This window comes from Seriola lalandi, unplaced genomic scaffold (genome assembly GCF_002814215.2).
Source record: "Seriola lalandi dorsalis isolate HSWRI2012SDOR001 ecotype SW California unplaced genomic scaffold, Sedor1 jcf7180002054606, whole genome shotgun sequence".
In the NCBI taxonomy this organism is placed as follows: Eukaryota; Metazoa; Chordata; class Actinopteri; order Carangiformes; family Carangidae; genus Seriola; species Seriola lalandi.
Window position 1 is genome coordinate 1,432,817 of NW_019525159.1, and position 16,152 is coordinate 1,448,968.

The following is a 16,152-nucleotide window of genomic DNA, read 5'->3' on the forward strand; positions in this document are numbered from 1 at the left end:
GAGGGGGGGGGGCATTTTTGATACACACTAGGACAGTTTGGATCAAGATTGTGCCACTCAAAAGAACCTGTAATTCTGGCAGGAATAGCAACTATATTTTACAGTCCAATTCCTCAAATAGCTTCTACTTGTAGCTCCTTATAACCGTGAGACTATCACCTATAAGATAGAGTCATTATGTATGAGATTTTGTTTTTAAAGTGTATATAGGGAAACTGAATGTTTATATACTTGATGAAAAACATGCAGCTGTCTCTGTTAGAGTGTGTACACTGCCATCATCAACTTGACAGACGTGGGGGCATTGACAGTGAATGTAACGCGATTTACTGTTAACACACATCTAATTTTATCTAAACCCATTAGCTTGGATATGTTTACATGGCCTCTGTGCTGTGCTGATGTTATCTACTCTTTTTTTTTTTAGCAGCAGCACTATAACAGAATTTCAAAATAGCCCTTCTGATTTCCTGCACTATTTACAATGCCCTCTTCAGAAATCCGGCCCATGCCAGAATTGAAGTGAAAATAAATAAAACAAGCACAAGCAAACAGCTCGGGCCAACCAAAATAACATCCCACCTCTTTCTGCCTAGCCCTTCACTGCGCACTGGAGCATAGGATTAAGATTCATTCTGTAATATTTTGAATGGTTCTCGGTGGCTGAAATTCTTACAGGATTTCAATTGTATCTCTGTCTGTTTGATTTATTACTGTGCTTTGCCTCCTTATTACCATGAAAGGCCTGGATTTTTTTTTTTTTTTTTTTTTTACCCTTTCATTCTGTCAAGCTTCTGCATAATACTGTAGCAGCACAGGAACAGGGATTCTTAGGACTCAGATTATGGGGGCCTTTCCCAAAGAAATAATGTTATTACTGCAGTATGTAATGCACTATAAATGATGAGAGTAATCCAGTCGCTTGGTTGCTCCGAGATAGTATATCTGCCCCTTGTTCATTTGAATCACAGGGTTGCAACCTTTAGTGAACTTCGATTGTCAGAAAGACCATGAATTTCTGTCCAGATATGGTACTGATCCCGCTTTTCACATTGGCTCAGAACAGAACCATGATTGAGTAAGGCCCCCGGAGATAAAACAAATGCTGAGGTAGGAAATGCTTGCCTGCTTCCAGACCCCTGAATCACCACCCACATCTCTGATTTGTCTAGCAATGTAAATAGGTTTGGTGTTGTGCCCACTGACAGCTGTTTCCACTGGCTGGAAAAAACAATTAACCAATCAGGGCATTGTGATCAAGACTGGTGATGGGATTAAGAATGGTAACGTCATCATCCCGCATAGCTAGCTAGTTACCTAGATGAATCCATGAAAAATACTGACAGAAAAATGGACACCAAAATGGTGACAAGAGTGAATGACATAGACACAGAGGTATGCCTACAGCTTGTAGTAAGGTGATATATAATACAAGCATTTAAATAACCAACCTAAATGCTATATAATGTAGATTTATTCTGAACTAAAGTATCCTGAATCTAAATAAAGTAAGGTTGTGTGGCTTGTGTGCTCTTCACAGGCTACTTAGCACACTGTGCACACTAATGCCAAATAGAGTATATCTATATAATGTCATTCACGCATTAACTCTCACAGCAATGTAGGACATACACTAAGTGATAAACTAAATCAAACAAGAATTGATTCAATCATGTATAGCTCTGCCAGAGGTTGTGTCCCATTTCACGGACTATATCCTTCAAAGTCTGCTTTTCTTTACTTTTTAAGAACTAATATATTGAAAAATATCATGCTTAACCTTTACAAAGATTCTAATTCAGTCGGAAAACAACGTTTTTTCTAGAAGTGTACCCTTTGCAGTGCTTAGTATGTCAGGATCAATAGCCTGCCATTTGGTAATGGTGCAGTCTGTCCTCGTAAAGTCGAAGACAGCCTGAATGAAGTTTTATTTAGCAGGTGTTTGCCCTCTGGTGCCCATCGGTCACTGGTAAATCACATGAACTGGACAAATTAAAAAGGTCCCATAAGATGTAAATCATGGCAACCTCTTGTTGGTAGCCTTGACAACTTATTCTTCTTTAGGATGCAGCCCCTGAAATGCGACACACATGGACATTCATAAACCCTGCTGTGCCACATGGCGGTCTAGATGTAATAACATTTTTCTTACATCCCTGAAAAAAAGATATCCAAGTAGATGAGATCACGCGGCGCTGTTTCTGTGTGGGAACACCATGTACACAATGAAAGGGAATAAGTCAATACTGTGTGGGAAGACAAAATAGCTGCACAAAGTCATTCATGGGGGAATTACCATTATTGGATCAAAGTCTCCCCCAGTCCTAGCAGCTTGCCAGCGTTTTCTGTTGAGACCCTCATGGCTATCAGTCAGCTGAGCATGGCTCTGTAAAGAACAGTGTGGCAAAGATTCAATCAATGATGTCTCAGGGATGTTTAGTGGGCTTTTGTAAATAATGTAGGATGCTATAATGCAAAATCCCCATGCGTAGGATCATTTTCTAATTAATTTTAATAAGATAGTATTATGGTCATAGACAAATGAAATGGCAAAGATAATCCCTGTCAACTCCCAGCCCTTTGGCTCATACTGTTTTACCAAACTCTCATTTTCAAAAAAGAAGTTGCATCAATCGACTGTTTAGACTGTTTGTTCATTTTCAAATCCACGCCATCCTGAAGCCAGATTCACCTACTTCCTCATCTCTTTTATCAACACTTAAAAAAGGAAGTTGATAAATATGTTGAAGGTAGAGTGAGCAAGTGATACAACACAGGAGCTGATGAGATGGATCTGCTTCACTCTCTTGCTGTGATTTGATTTTGCAAAAAAAAAAAATCAAAAGCGATAACAGACACGCCCATGTCATGATCTGCTCTCACTGAGAGTGGATAGAGAGCTCACTGCTGTTTCCGTTCTTCTTTTTTTTTGTTTGTCTGTTGTTTTTTGTTTTTTAATGGTTTTGATGGATCATTATGTCTATGCTAATCAGAGCAATATCCCATTACCATAAGCGATGCTTCTGGGCCATTATATTATGTTAAAAAATAGTTTTATAAATACAGAAACTGTGGTGTTGGTAAATGACCTTGCAGTAACAGTAAGCATGCATGTGTCACAATCCACAATCCTCCCTCACAGAGAGCATTTCTCTTTTACATGCAAAACTGACTGTGCATGCACACAAACCCTGAGCTCAGTTTGAGATGATTTAAAGTTTGAGGGCGAGGATTAGATAGACAGCAGCTGATTCCTCTGCTCCTTTGATTGGCTGCTGGAAATGGAGTATTTTGTTATGTGACAATGAATTTGACTAAAGTATATCGTTCAAAGTGATTTTGTTGTATTGTATCCTTTTCAACCACCAATTGAAGTATTAGTTAAGTCATCCCGGAAAACAAGTAGTGGAACAAATGACTAAAAATGACAGGTTCATCCCTCATCAAAGCATGAAAACCAATGCTGTCTGTTCCTTCTCACATCAGTGGAAGCAGACACTTTTTCAAAACCACATCAGTGGCACCAAACACGTGCAGATTACTCAGGGAAGTTTTGCATTTCACAGGCACTATGAAAAACACCTGGATTCTTGCAGCAGAAACACTATTTCCTCAGTTAAAGTTAAAACGATTCATTTATCTGACTTAGAAAAAGCTAGAAAGAAATCTAGAAAAGAAATATATATATATGTGTGTGTGTGTGTGTGTGTGTGCGCATATGTGTCACTTACAAAACATGTCAAAGTGAGCATCTTGTTAAGCCGGATCCAGCCAGACTACAGGAGTTTTGGGCTGATTTAACCTTGATTCATGCCTCCTGACAATCGGAGGAGAACTGTGATCCTGGACCTTGGTCGGTACCGACGTTCAGCCCAGGTTATCTGGTAATGTGATCATTTTACAGATTCAGTCTTAAACCTCCTGAACTGCTCTTAGACTCATCTGGGCCGCCTCGATTAATATCAAACATGTTTGATATGTGAAGAAACCTGTGTTGACTGCGTCTCGCAAACCATTTTCTTATCACAAGTATTACATTACAATAGGTTGTTGCACCACAGTCTCCTTGTTTTTTACATTTGCTTCCCCATGAGATCGCTCTAGATGAGATCATGTGAGGTGGTGCATCCCTCCCTGATCGCTCCTCTGGCACAGTAATCTTAATAATATCCTGTAGCATGTGATGTGCCACTATTTTCAAATCCTGTAGTGTGAGCATGTTTGAGATTATAGAGAAGAACATCTGTGAAGTTTTCTTCTTATGTGCGTGATGCAACCCGATTTCAAAACTTGTTGGGATATTAAAACTCGTGTAGTCTGAGCCCGGCTTTAGTGATTGCACTGCTGATTCCACTGACTCTTCTCTTAGCCTACGGCATTAGGTTTCAGATTCATGCAAAGCCACATTCATACACTACAGTTACTGGCAACCATCCAGTGTGCAAGCATGAGCTTTTCTCTCATTTAGTCCTTTTTTTTTTTTTTCTTTGTCTGTTAATTCAAATTTCTGTCATGGGAATATGGGCTGAGTCACTCACCAGATGAAACATGTACTGTGTGGAAGGTGGCATGCAGAAGAGAGAGACTCCAGAATGAATGGGAAGTTGCGAGAACCACCAAGTATGTTTAGCCTCCATGGATGTGGAGGCTTTTCAGTGGCAATGGAATAACAACCAAATAATGTAACTCTAAATTAAACATTTGGTGTGACCGCAGCAGGATAAATATTGTATCCTTGAGTATAGTGAGAGTTCCAGCATGATGAATACTGTATCTTTATCTATAAATTAAAACGGTGAGGCTAAAAATAAAGAAATACCCTCTTAGGGTTTGCTCCACACAGATTTTGTATCTTTTATAATTTTATATTTCTACAAGTGGTTTTCACACTAATCTATAATTAATCATAAACCATCAGACTCCTCAATTACAACAGACTTAAATCATCACCTCTCTAACACAGTCTGTGTAAAAAACATCGTTATAAGCTTCAAAAGCGTACAGGATATATAGAACATGAGAGGTTGATTCAAGAGCAAGTTTATTTTCTCTTTTTTACAATTTCTAAAATCATGATTCACTTCAGTAACTAATGAGCCCAAAATACGCAACAAGCTGTATTCACTCATAACTCTTTCATCAGTTGAGGCTCAAGAGATCAAAATGTTTCTGTTACTTTTATCAAATATTCCATCGTACAATTAACTGTACAAAATACCAGAGGACTTATGAGTGTTTGCATTAACAGCAATGATGGAGTGAAAGTAATATCTTTGGCACTTGAGAAAGATCAAATTAAAGCACTGTGTACAAAGGGTAGCTGTAAATAAACAAAGCTTCATTAACTATATTCTGATTTATGCCCTACATTACAGTGCTACGCATCTGAGGTCACTGAAGGAGATGAGCACAAAGTAATCCAACTTGAACTAAAAAAGTACGATAATGTAAGATTTATTTTGGCCTGTTTTTTTTGTTCTTGTACTATTTTTTCTACAGCAGGTGCATCCTTTAAATCTTCCTTGTAAAATGCTGAGTGTCACGCTGTTGCCCTTTATGACAACATCTAGTCTGCTTCAAATAAAGTCAGGGTGTTTTGATAACACTAACATGTTTATAGCTAGATGTAACATTTTTTATTTGGCTTGTTTCATCATAAATGCTTGTAGTTTGCTTCAAGTGAAAAGAAAATGGCACAGACTTCTTTTTTTTTTGTCAGATGTCTTCTGTTTTTGTTTTTTTTTTTACCACAGACTGTCAAAGGTCAAGCTGTAAGTGAACAACATATCCTTCTGAATACGTACTGTATTTTACTGTGAGGACTTTGATACAGTATGAGAGGAGGACAAGAGGTAAACAAGAAGCCAAGAATGACAAGTTCGCCCAAGAACATGTTGTCTCTGCATCCTGCCGAGCCAGTTTCCCGCTCACTTAATTAGAGATTTTCTTTCAACGAGACTGTGCCTCTCTTCGCTCTGTGCCGCCGCACTTCCACTTTGAATGTCTGTCATGCTCTCTCAAGGTTTTTTTCTAATCTGGGCCCCAGCGTCAGGATCAACAAAGTGCCTGTGGTGACACACTTTATGATGGTCACTTCCTGCCCCTGTCAGAGCGGTTAGGGAATATTCACTGGATGTCGATACAGCCTAACTCTAATTGAAGCAGACAACACGCTGCCTGGAAGGTGCTACGACATGCCATAGTCACACTTTCCATCCATTATGGATAAAGACAGTATGATACCCCTGATAACTAATACTGTACAATCTGTGTGAAGTAAATATTGCAACACTAGCAATTATACAGCAATTCAAAATAATACTTGACATTCAAAAGTATGATGATCAGATTTATAATGCCATGCAACTATTATAAGACATGATTGTCATTGTAAAGATTTGCTGTGATGAAGTAATGAAAGCTTTATGCACTTTGAAATCACATGCACTATAATGTATTATGCGTTTGGGGTTCATAGAAATCCAACATTTCATACGGGCAGGGAGTGGATAGTTTACAGAGTGACGAGGTCATATAGTATTTTAATGTTGTCCTTTAAACATACAGTAATACTGCTGCAGTTTGTGTCTAGTGGGTCATCAACAAGCAATGAAACAAGCTGGTGATTTGGTACACATAGGCTCTTTTGTTTTTCCCCCGTCCTTATTTTAGACTTAAAGTCCTGCTTGATGTGGCGACACCAGTCGTTACAAGTGGATAAAGTGCAGTTTGATACTAAACTTGTCACATTTCTGGTGGCAGCAAACACCCCTTTGGAATATACTAAAAATACAATAGAAAAGCAAATGTGCCACCACAGTTGGCGTTTCTGTTTACAGTGCAGCCGGACAAACCTGCCGCAAACCGATTTCCTGCTGCGTATAGCGTGAGTAGTTTCCCACGCAGCAGCAGGGCAAAGTAATGGAGATGGTTACGTTAGTGAGCAGCTGGAGGTGTGCAGCCTGTCGCCTGAAACTCTTCATCTCACGGCTCACTGTGGCTCTTTTGTCTTGTTCTATTATTGTCTGCTATATTTAAAACTGATCTGCTGACAAAAAAAAAGGAAAAAAAAAAACAGAAAATGACAGTTTTCTCCTTTCAGCAGGCACAATTTTGATAAACGTCAGCGCTAACCTGAATGACAAATACATTGCATTTTCCTGAGACAGTTTTACAATAAAAGCCACGTAGTAATTTCCAGTGAACGCTTTTAATGTGAACCTGCGTCAGTAGGAAATGTCCAATTTGCATTATCAGTACAGCTGTGTTGAGATACAAAGAATAACCAATCCAAACTCCTGGAGAAGAGTAGAATTACCGAGTGTATATACACTGAATGTGTATTGCAGAGGAAAAAAAGTCAGCCAAACAGTATCAGAAACATTTGATTTTTATAAAAAAATATTATGACTTTTACAACTTTAATGATGAGCAGCAAAATATTAATCTCCTGGTCGAGACCATGATCATCTGTTTGAAACTGCAAATATTTGAGTTCTAAGCCCTTCAAGTATGATCTTTGCTGAAGTCGGAGTAATTCATCATGTTTATTTCTTCTAACAGAATGATGCAGTTGAATTGGCATAATTTACAGTTGATGCATTGATGCAATGAATGAATCGTTACACCCCTTGTAAGCATCAATTAATCCAAAAATAATAAAACCGGGACACTGGCAGAAATGTGTTAATACATTCTATTAAATTTTTAATTTGTTTTCATTCCGCCATCTCAGTTATATGTTTGCATCCAGTTGATCCTCAAAAGATAACTTTAAAGTATGAGCGTTCCCAGAGAGAACCGAAGACACAAGATATGATATACAGTTCATATCAATGTTTCATGCTGAAAAGTCCAAAGCAAATGAAAGCTTCTTTTATTGGCTTTATTGTTCAGGTGTTGACTTTGACAGACTTTGACAGAGTTTCTTCTGCTTGCCTTCATATACTCTCTCTTTGCAGAGTTTAATATTTATCTTACAATTGCTCTGTAATGAGTGAGTGTGGTATAGAGTGATAGCTCCAGGTGGGGGAAAAAGCTACATTTCATTACAATCAGTGGGCACAAAACATTACTTTTCTTCAGGCCTTTTCTTGATTAAGGTCTAAAATAGAAGCAGACATGATAAAGCCATCGGTACATTCATTAAAGCAAATGATCTTTGGTGAAAAACATTCTCGTCCTGATCCACGTGAGATGAGGGAGTTGGCCGTATGATTACAATAATGTATTTCCTAGCAACCACTGTCTGTGTTTACTCGACTCAACTGTGCTGAGACAAACATTGGAAGGGAATCAGATAAAATGGTGGTCTCAATAAAGGGCACTGAGGGATTAACCGACTTTAGCTGATTCTTCAAAGAAAAAAAAAATCCTCCATCATCAAACTCTTTGTTCAAAATGCCAAAATGTTGCTTGTTAGAGAACATGAATGTGTGGGAGCAAGGAGTGTATTATCCTTGCATAAGGACCCACCATACAGCAGTATAAGGCTTCACCATTAAATGCTTCAGCAAAATTGTAAGGTCGTCAGTGTCATTTACAATAAGTATACATAAATGAAAGTATTTATTCATGGCTCTCCACTTCCATATCATAGATCCTGTATTTTCTGTAGGTCACAGACACTTCCACGCAGGCAAATGTAACATACCCACCCTCCCACGCAAGTTACTTGAACACCATAAAGCAATAATCACCTATGTTCCCATTTTCCTCCTATGCAGCTGCAATGCCATTTATCTCCTCTTAACTTCCTTTGATAGGTCATTAAACCGGTCTTGGAGCTGTGAAGTAAAGCACTGAATCATGTCGCAGGTTCCATCTGCTGGCATGCCTAATCTGGGGCAGAGGGGTCCAAGTACATATGGCTGCCACATAAAGTTTTATATAATAATTGGCAGTGACGGAGCCATGAGGAGGATTCAATGAAAATGAATTGATATCTAAGAGAGCCGCAGATAGCGGCAGAGGTGGATACAGTGAGAGCCAGGGTAAGGAATGAAAAGAGAGAAACTGGTACATCTGCTGCTGAAATCTGAAAGTCTCTCTCAGTTCTCTTGGCTTGAATGTTTGCTCCAGATTTCAGAACAGCAACATGTACCTCTTCCGAAGCTAAGCCATGGAACAGGAGTGGAAGCTGAATCAGCATGTACAAGTATGGGATGTGAGCCCTGTCCCGCCAGATGAGAACTTGTGTCTCTGCAATGTTGAGGAATTGCAAAGTTGTCAGAAAGGAAGACTTCTGCAAATCTGCCGCTAAAGCGTTTATTGATTATCTGCTTGAAAAAAAACCCCCAAAAAACAATGACATTCCTGCCATTGTGAAAATCCGTATTGTCAAATTATAAGCATTCATTAACTCCTTCCAATACTTCATGTTGACTTCATCCTGCTTTCCTTTTTGGGAGCTGTGAAGACATTACCTTTTGAAATGCGGGCTACATTATAAAGTTGTGTGATTACGTAACAGTCCACTGGCAGAGAGGAATGAAACTTTAAATGCTACTGAAGAGTGCTGAATAGAGCATTAAAAAGTGCTGCCGTCAAGCTGTGCTCAGGCAGACTGACACATCGCTGACTGTGTGTCAGAGAATTCAAACTAAGTAACCAATCAATTTGAGGGGACCCACCTATTCATGGCTGAATCATTATGAGGAGCCCTTGAGGGTTGGGAAAAAAAATACTTAGAGGAAACCTTTGAATGAAGCTGTTACAAAGCACTTTGCTGTGACTTTTATCCAAATTGCTTACTTTTTAGAATTGGGAAAAAAAAAAAATCACTTTCTTTAGGGTGATAATAATGCTGCTGGGTCTATCATAGTGTCTTAAAGAAACCTTTACAATCAATATGTGTATGTTATGTGCCTGAACTAACTCCCACAATGCCTTTTTATTTTAGCCTCTTGTGTATTTTTTGGTATGTTTTTTTTATTGCAATCGAGATAGCGCGCAGGAGTCTTTGCATATTTTGAAAGTTGCTTAGTATGAGCATACCAACAGTATCAGTGAGAAACTACAATGTATGCATGTTGCCGCAAACCATTCCAGTAGCAGGAAATATCATAATAGGTCACAATCTCCTTCCTTGTCTTGAATTACAGTGTGGAATAATGGCAACAAGTGTTTTTGCCGAACATTTGGTTAGAAGATCATCATTTCATCATTTTATCCTATTAGACATTAGTCTAAAATGAGCTATTTGTAATTTTTGCTATTGTGACATACCCAATGTTAGCAACAACATAACAGTCGTTTATTTACCAGTCTCGAGTCTTTTTTTTTCCACAAGTAATTATTGTGAGGAACTTTGGAGTGGTTTGCAGGATATTTTGTTGACAAAACAACCTTGAAACTCTGCCTGAAAAAAAGGCACTGACTTCTATTTTTAGGATGATAACAAGAACAGGAGAAATCCCTTTTTCAATCTACTTGTTGGATTGTTATGGTTCTATTTTTCATGAACTTAAGTGGACAGCAAGCAAACCTCCATTTTCTTTCTTCAAGAATGATTTGAATACATGTTTTAGTAGGATTAAAATGCAATACCCATAAAGCTCAAAGAACAAGTCAAATCTTCCTGGTGTGAATTGTGGAGTGTGTGTGTGTGTGTGTGTGTGTGTGTGTGTGTGTGTGTGTGTGTGTGTGTGTGTGTGTGTGTGTACTGGATGATCTTTATGTTGAATGTATCTGCCTTTATTGAGCAGAGCTCGGATTTCAATTAGAGCAGGCTTTTAGGGTGGCGTTATTGAGACGATGAAACCTTTTGTTTGTGTTTGATGTGGTGGAGTGTCTGTTGTACTTTAAGTCACACACTTACTATAATTGGATTCATCATTTGTGTACTAAAGTCTGCATTAAATATACCTAAATTCAAAATAAATCTAATTCTGAGGAAATCCTTTTAAAACTATCACTCAGTAATTAGGAAATTACATTTCCCCCTGTCAATAGACTCAAATAAGTCATTTCAGTAGTGTGGAGAGTGCACACTTGTTTATACTCATTCCATTTGAACGTGGGCAACTGAATATACACATACTCACACCTTTTAGTTCAAAGTGCGAGCGTATGTATCACACATCCGTGCACGTACATATATGTTTGATAGAGGTGTTTGAAGTGTTGGGAATCTGCACAATCTGTATGGAAATAGAAACATGTCTGCATTTGACAGAAAGAACAGATGATGATGATGAAAATCACAGCTTCTGATTAAATTAGCATTGAAATGATGCCTCCTTCAGTGATCTAATACATCAGAAATTCTCTCTGGCGTCACGTCTCCCAGAACAACCAAATATACAGAATTACATGTATGAACTGTCTTATAACAATAACAAAATCTAAATTTGTATGCAACTGTCTATCCTGACAATTTCACCACGCAATAAGAAACCTACTTCCATGAATGCCTAATCCCTGACTATCAGTTCCTGGATATGCTAAGCATTAGCCTCTGACTCAATAACAGTGTCTTCTTTTGCATTTCACACAGCTCAAGAAAGCCTGGTGTTTTCAGGGACAGGGTGATTTGTTTTTGTTTTTTTTCCTGTAACCCTCAGAGTAACAGAGATTCCTGTAATGTCTGTTTGTGGAAATGGATTCTTGATGTGTTTCTCAGTGGGTACAGAGGCAAACATCATGAACATCCATGCAGATATTTTGCAGGGGTCTTTTTAACATCTGTGCTGTGAAGTACATCTTTAACTGCAGTCAAAAACAGCAAGGGTAGAATGAGGCGCAGTTGAACAAGTTGTAATATCGGTTAATATGATTCCTTGTTGGTTTTTGTGTTGTCTTCCATGAGATTCAAGTCAGAGCACCATACAGAGAAAATTATCCTACAGGGCATCACGAGACACCGGTCAAATTACAGTCCGAAAAACGGAAGAAGCAGAATATAAAGCTTCTTAATCACCACACTCATTAAAGATGTTTGCTATTGTTCTTTCCAGTAACAAAAGTAACTTTAATGTGAATTTTTCCGAGCTGCTTTGTACATAGGGAAGGATATTCCAGTATTTTATTTATTTATTTATTTTTTATCATCAACATCATCAGACAATTTAGGCCACAGAGTGCACCGGCAGATGTGTATTGTTTTCCCACAAATGCATTTGGTGAGATAGAGTCTGGCTAATTATTGTGTTACCGCACTGGAATTAATGCTGTTTTACTATCATTTTGATAATGTAATACTGGAACTGCAGCAATTGTGGTGTAAACAGCTATTTGTTTTTTTTGTTTTTCCTGTGATTGTCAGGGAATTTGCACGTTGGAAGGTGAGGAACACAGCGATCGAGAGAAGGGACCTAATCCGGAACCCCGTGCCACTCATGCCTGAGTTCCAGCGCAGCGTCCGCTTGCTGGGCCGCAGACCCACTACTCAGCAGTTCATCGACACCATCATTAAGAAATATGGAACCCACATTCTCATCTCAGCCACCCTGGGAGGTAAGAGAGGTTCACTGGTTTCATTTGCTCACTCCCATGCTTGATTACCACTTTTTACACTCTGTTTTAAATGTTTTTTTTCACACATGATTTGTGGTTTGCTTACATGCATGTCAATTAAAGGTGAGGTTGGAAAGGCTCTTCTCAGAAAATAAATTAATTAGGCTGCAAATTGGACGTGTATCTAAAAGTTGTACTAGGTACCAAACTGTTGATTCTTGATATGAATATTTAATGTGAAATTTAATAATTAAATACAATTAATATAAATCCTTTAAAAGCTGGTTCATTTATCATTGAATTGATAATTATCAATCATAGAGAATACATGCAACATACTACAAAAAAAATGACAGATCCCTTTCAGCAAGTTAATGAATAAATATTTCTCTGTATATTTGTACAAATAAATGTCAGAATTCAATGGCCCCATATGATTATACTGTGAAACCGCAACAGCATGGTGTCCTGGATTATTCATCTGCCTGTTTGCAACAGTGTCAAAAACAGCTTCAGTGAAACAGTTTGGGGCCGTGTTGTTCTCCAAGGTGATGAAAAACTCAAACTACAGCAAAACTGCAGCTACATTGGAAGAGGGCAGGACAAAGCAGACTGGAGAAAATCTCTCAAAACAAATAACTTTCTGCCAAAGCAAGATTTGGGTGATCTTAAAGTAACCACAGTGGAAGACCAGCAGATTTACTGAACCATTTTATAAGACATCTTTGAGACACAGCAACATCTGCATCCGTAAAACCAAGCCAAACGGAAAAAAGAAAAGCCAGCATGAGTAGCAGTTTCCAAACCATTACTTCGCCGACAAGTCTAAACATTCAGCATTTTAGTCAAACAACAAAAGTTGAGAGTGTATGACAACTTAAAAGCATGTACGACCTACGTTTCGATATGCCCAGGTTTGTGGATCTGTCAGCCGTCTGTTGTGGGTGGCCTGCACAGGATCAGCTCCACACTAACTAAAGAGAAGTACCACTCTATTCTGCAGAGGTTTTCAATCTCGTCTGGCTTAAGTGGATTTTCCAGCAGGACAGTGACCTGGAGCTTTCATCAAAGCTATGACAGGGCTATCTGATATCAATCGCTGCACCTCTTCCCCGCTGAACATGTGTGGGGACATTTGAAAAGTGGAAACATACTGTAACATCATGGAAATAATGTGAATTCTCGCGTTCGGCAAAAATGCAGAAGCGAGCTGTAGCTGCTGGGAGCTGCCCATCAAAATACAGAAATCAGACTTTCAATGAATAGTTTTCTGCTATCTAGAATAATACATATATTGGATCTCATGAATGTGGGGTGTTAAGGTTCGCTTCCTGATGAAGAACAGGTTTAAGAAAAAAACTGGGTAAATATACTTAAAGTATGACAAACCAGATTCAGACACAGAACGACTAGCTTTACATGATGGCCCAGCCAACTGATCTACATACCGTATAAACATGTCATGATGACTAACTGACTTTGAGCATATTGTGTGCAGCTATTTCAACTCTTCACCAGCTGGCAGTCAAAACTCAAAATTGACACATAAAAAAAAAGAATTCCCATAGCCATGTTTAAATCAGTATGTATACCTAACACAATATGCTTTTTTTCCTACAATGGATAGATAGATCAAATGTGATTAAAAAAGACGTGCCAATTGTATGAAATGTATAAGAAATCATCCTCTGAATCAGCTCCATGACTGCACAAGAATCTACAACACTGCTCCAATTTCATTCAAAACATCCCAAGACCATTACAGTCATACATATGGTAATTACACCTGTAGATAACCTATGGCCCTTTCAGGTAATGGAGGAGAATGATTATCATATGTATTGCTCTGGTTTATCTACAAGCACTGTCTAATTATAGAACATTATCAGAAACAATTAGCACCTTTGAGATAGTGAACATTACAGAACAAGCACTGTCAGAAACTAGCATGAACAGAAATGTGTATTGCTGGTATTTTATGAAGGCTGTTATTTTTGGCAATAATAGTAATAATAATAATAATAATAATAATAATAATAATAATAATAACCCCCCAAAAATATCCCACAAATTGTAAGCAAATATATTTTTAAAAGGCACATTAAAGGTCCAGTTGGAATACTCACCACGGGAAGAGGAATGAATTTATGTAATGGATGATTGCGGTATTTTGAATGTACTTCCCAAAATAAAAGTTAAGCACCCTGCTGTCCAAGTCTAAATATAAATGGCTTCTCCCTCAAATCTCTTATCTTATCTCGAGCTCAGAGGGATGCATGGAGGCAGCTAACTGTGATTACTTTGCCAATTGCATTTTAAAGATATAATTAGTAAGATAATCCACTCTTTTCCTCAAACCCTGTATTATATAATTGTATGCATGAAACATTGCCAAGTAGTCGCTCCACTTGTTCTAAAATGAGGTTTGTAGCTTTGTAATCTCACAATCAAATGCCTTTGAGAAATATTCATGATACTTTTCATGTCATGTTTTTTCCTCTCCTTCATATAACACCGTACAGGATCTTAACGCACGTTAAGCTGGTTTAATTGGGGTATATTTATTTCAATTTTTAAAACATCTATTAAACCTATAATTCAGTGGAGATTCTTTGTATTTAGAAAAGCGGTGGAACAGAGCCAGCCGGTATTGTCCAGTCCTTTTGTCTCGTAATTGCAGAACAAATTAAAACAGTTTTGGTATGCCGGTACTGATACTTTAATTAGAGCCATTGATGCTTAAGCAGTTACAAGAAAAAAGAAAGGAGTCCTTTCATTTAAAAAGCTTGAAGTCCACTTAATGTTAAAGACAAGGCTGAATAATGTTGCTAAACAGTGCAGAGCAATATCATTTAAGAAGGGTTAGAAAGCTGCAAGATCAAGTACACCACTTCGTAAGGAGATTCGTGCTCTGACACTTATTTTGGAAATTGGAAATACAATATTTGGCTGGAACATTATATGAAGGTAAAATGTAATTAAGCGTGTCTAAGCTAGGAGGAAAGACACTGCCACAGATTCACCAGGTGGCTAAAATTGGAGAATAGTTGGGTCACAGAAATAATCAGTATCATTTTCAACCACAGAATCATTGGCAGTCTCATTGTATTGCATCGCTATATATATTTTTTCTGCCTGCGCTTTGCATTTCTTGCCTTTCTTTCTTTTTTTCACCTCTGGCTCCTCTTCTCTACCTGTGACTTATCACCATATTATCTTTAACCTTGAGGCCATTTTGTTTCATGTTATGGGTCAGTACACTCTTATCTCAATCGTGTGATTGCCCATTAAAGAACACAGTTATACGAACCAATAAAGGTGCACAGCCGACTAGTGATGAAGTAAGAAGAAGCCAATTCTCTCTTTAGCCACCTACTCTTTGTGATCTCAAGATTCATTATACACTTGAGAGGGAAGAAGTGAAGTCTTCTTCTCCCAGGCAACGTGAAGTTGAGTGGTCAAGTGTAAAGAGCCCCATTAGAGTTTCCCTCCTGTGAATCAATAGAAATGGTTACAATGCTTAACCAATGTCATATAGCTATAACATGTACTTTTTCTGTTATGAGCCTACTGGTTTTGTAAGGCTAACAAAGGCACATGACTGATCGAAATACTGAGCTGATAATTACTGAAAAATATAGAGTAATCACATTTATGTATTTTGGAAGCATATTAATATGAAAGTCACATTTTATC

General features: G+C 38.1%; 2 protein-coding genes across 2 annotated transcripts in view; both read left to right on the forward strand.

Annotated features, from left to right (window-relative positions):
- The window catches only part of LOC147818375 (uncharacterized), a 109,446-nt gene that overhangs the window by 79,431 nt on the left and 13,863 nt on the right, over nucleotides 1-16,152 (forward strand). The gene's annotated exons all lie outside the window — the stretch shown is intronic.
- brinp1 (bone morphogenetic protein/retinoic acid inducible neural-specific 1) overlaps nucleotides 1-16,152 on the forward strand; it is a 112,670-nt gene that overhangs the window by 36,971 nt on the left and 59,547 nt on the right. Inside the window, exon 3 of the mRNA XM_023419611.2 lies at nucleotides 12,266-12,456. Coding sequence (XP_023275379.1) covers nucleotides 12,266-12,456 — 191 coding nt within the window. The remainder of the gene's footprint in view (nucleotides 1-12,265; nucleotides 12,457-16,152) is intronic.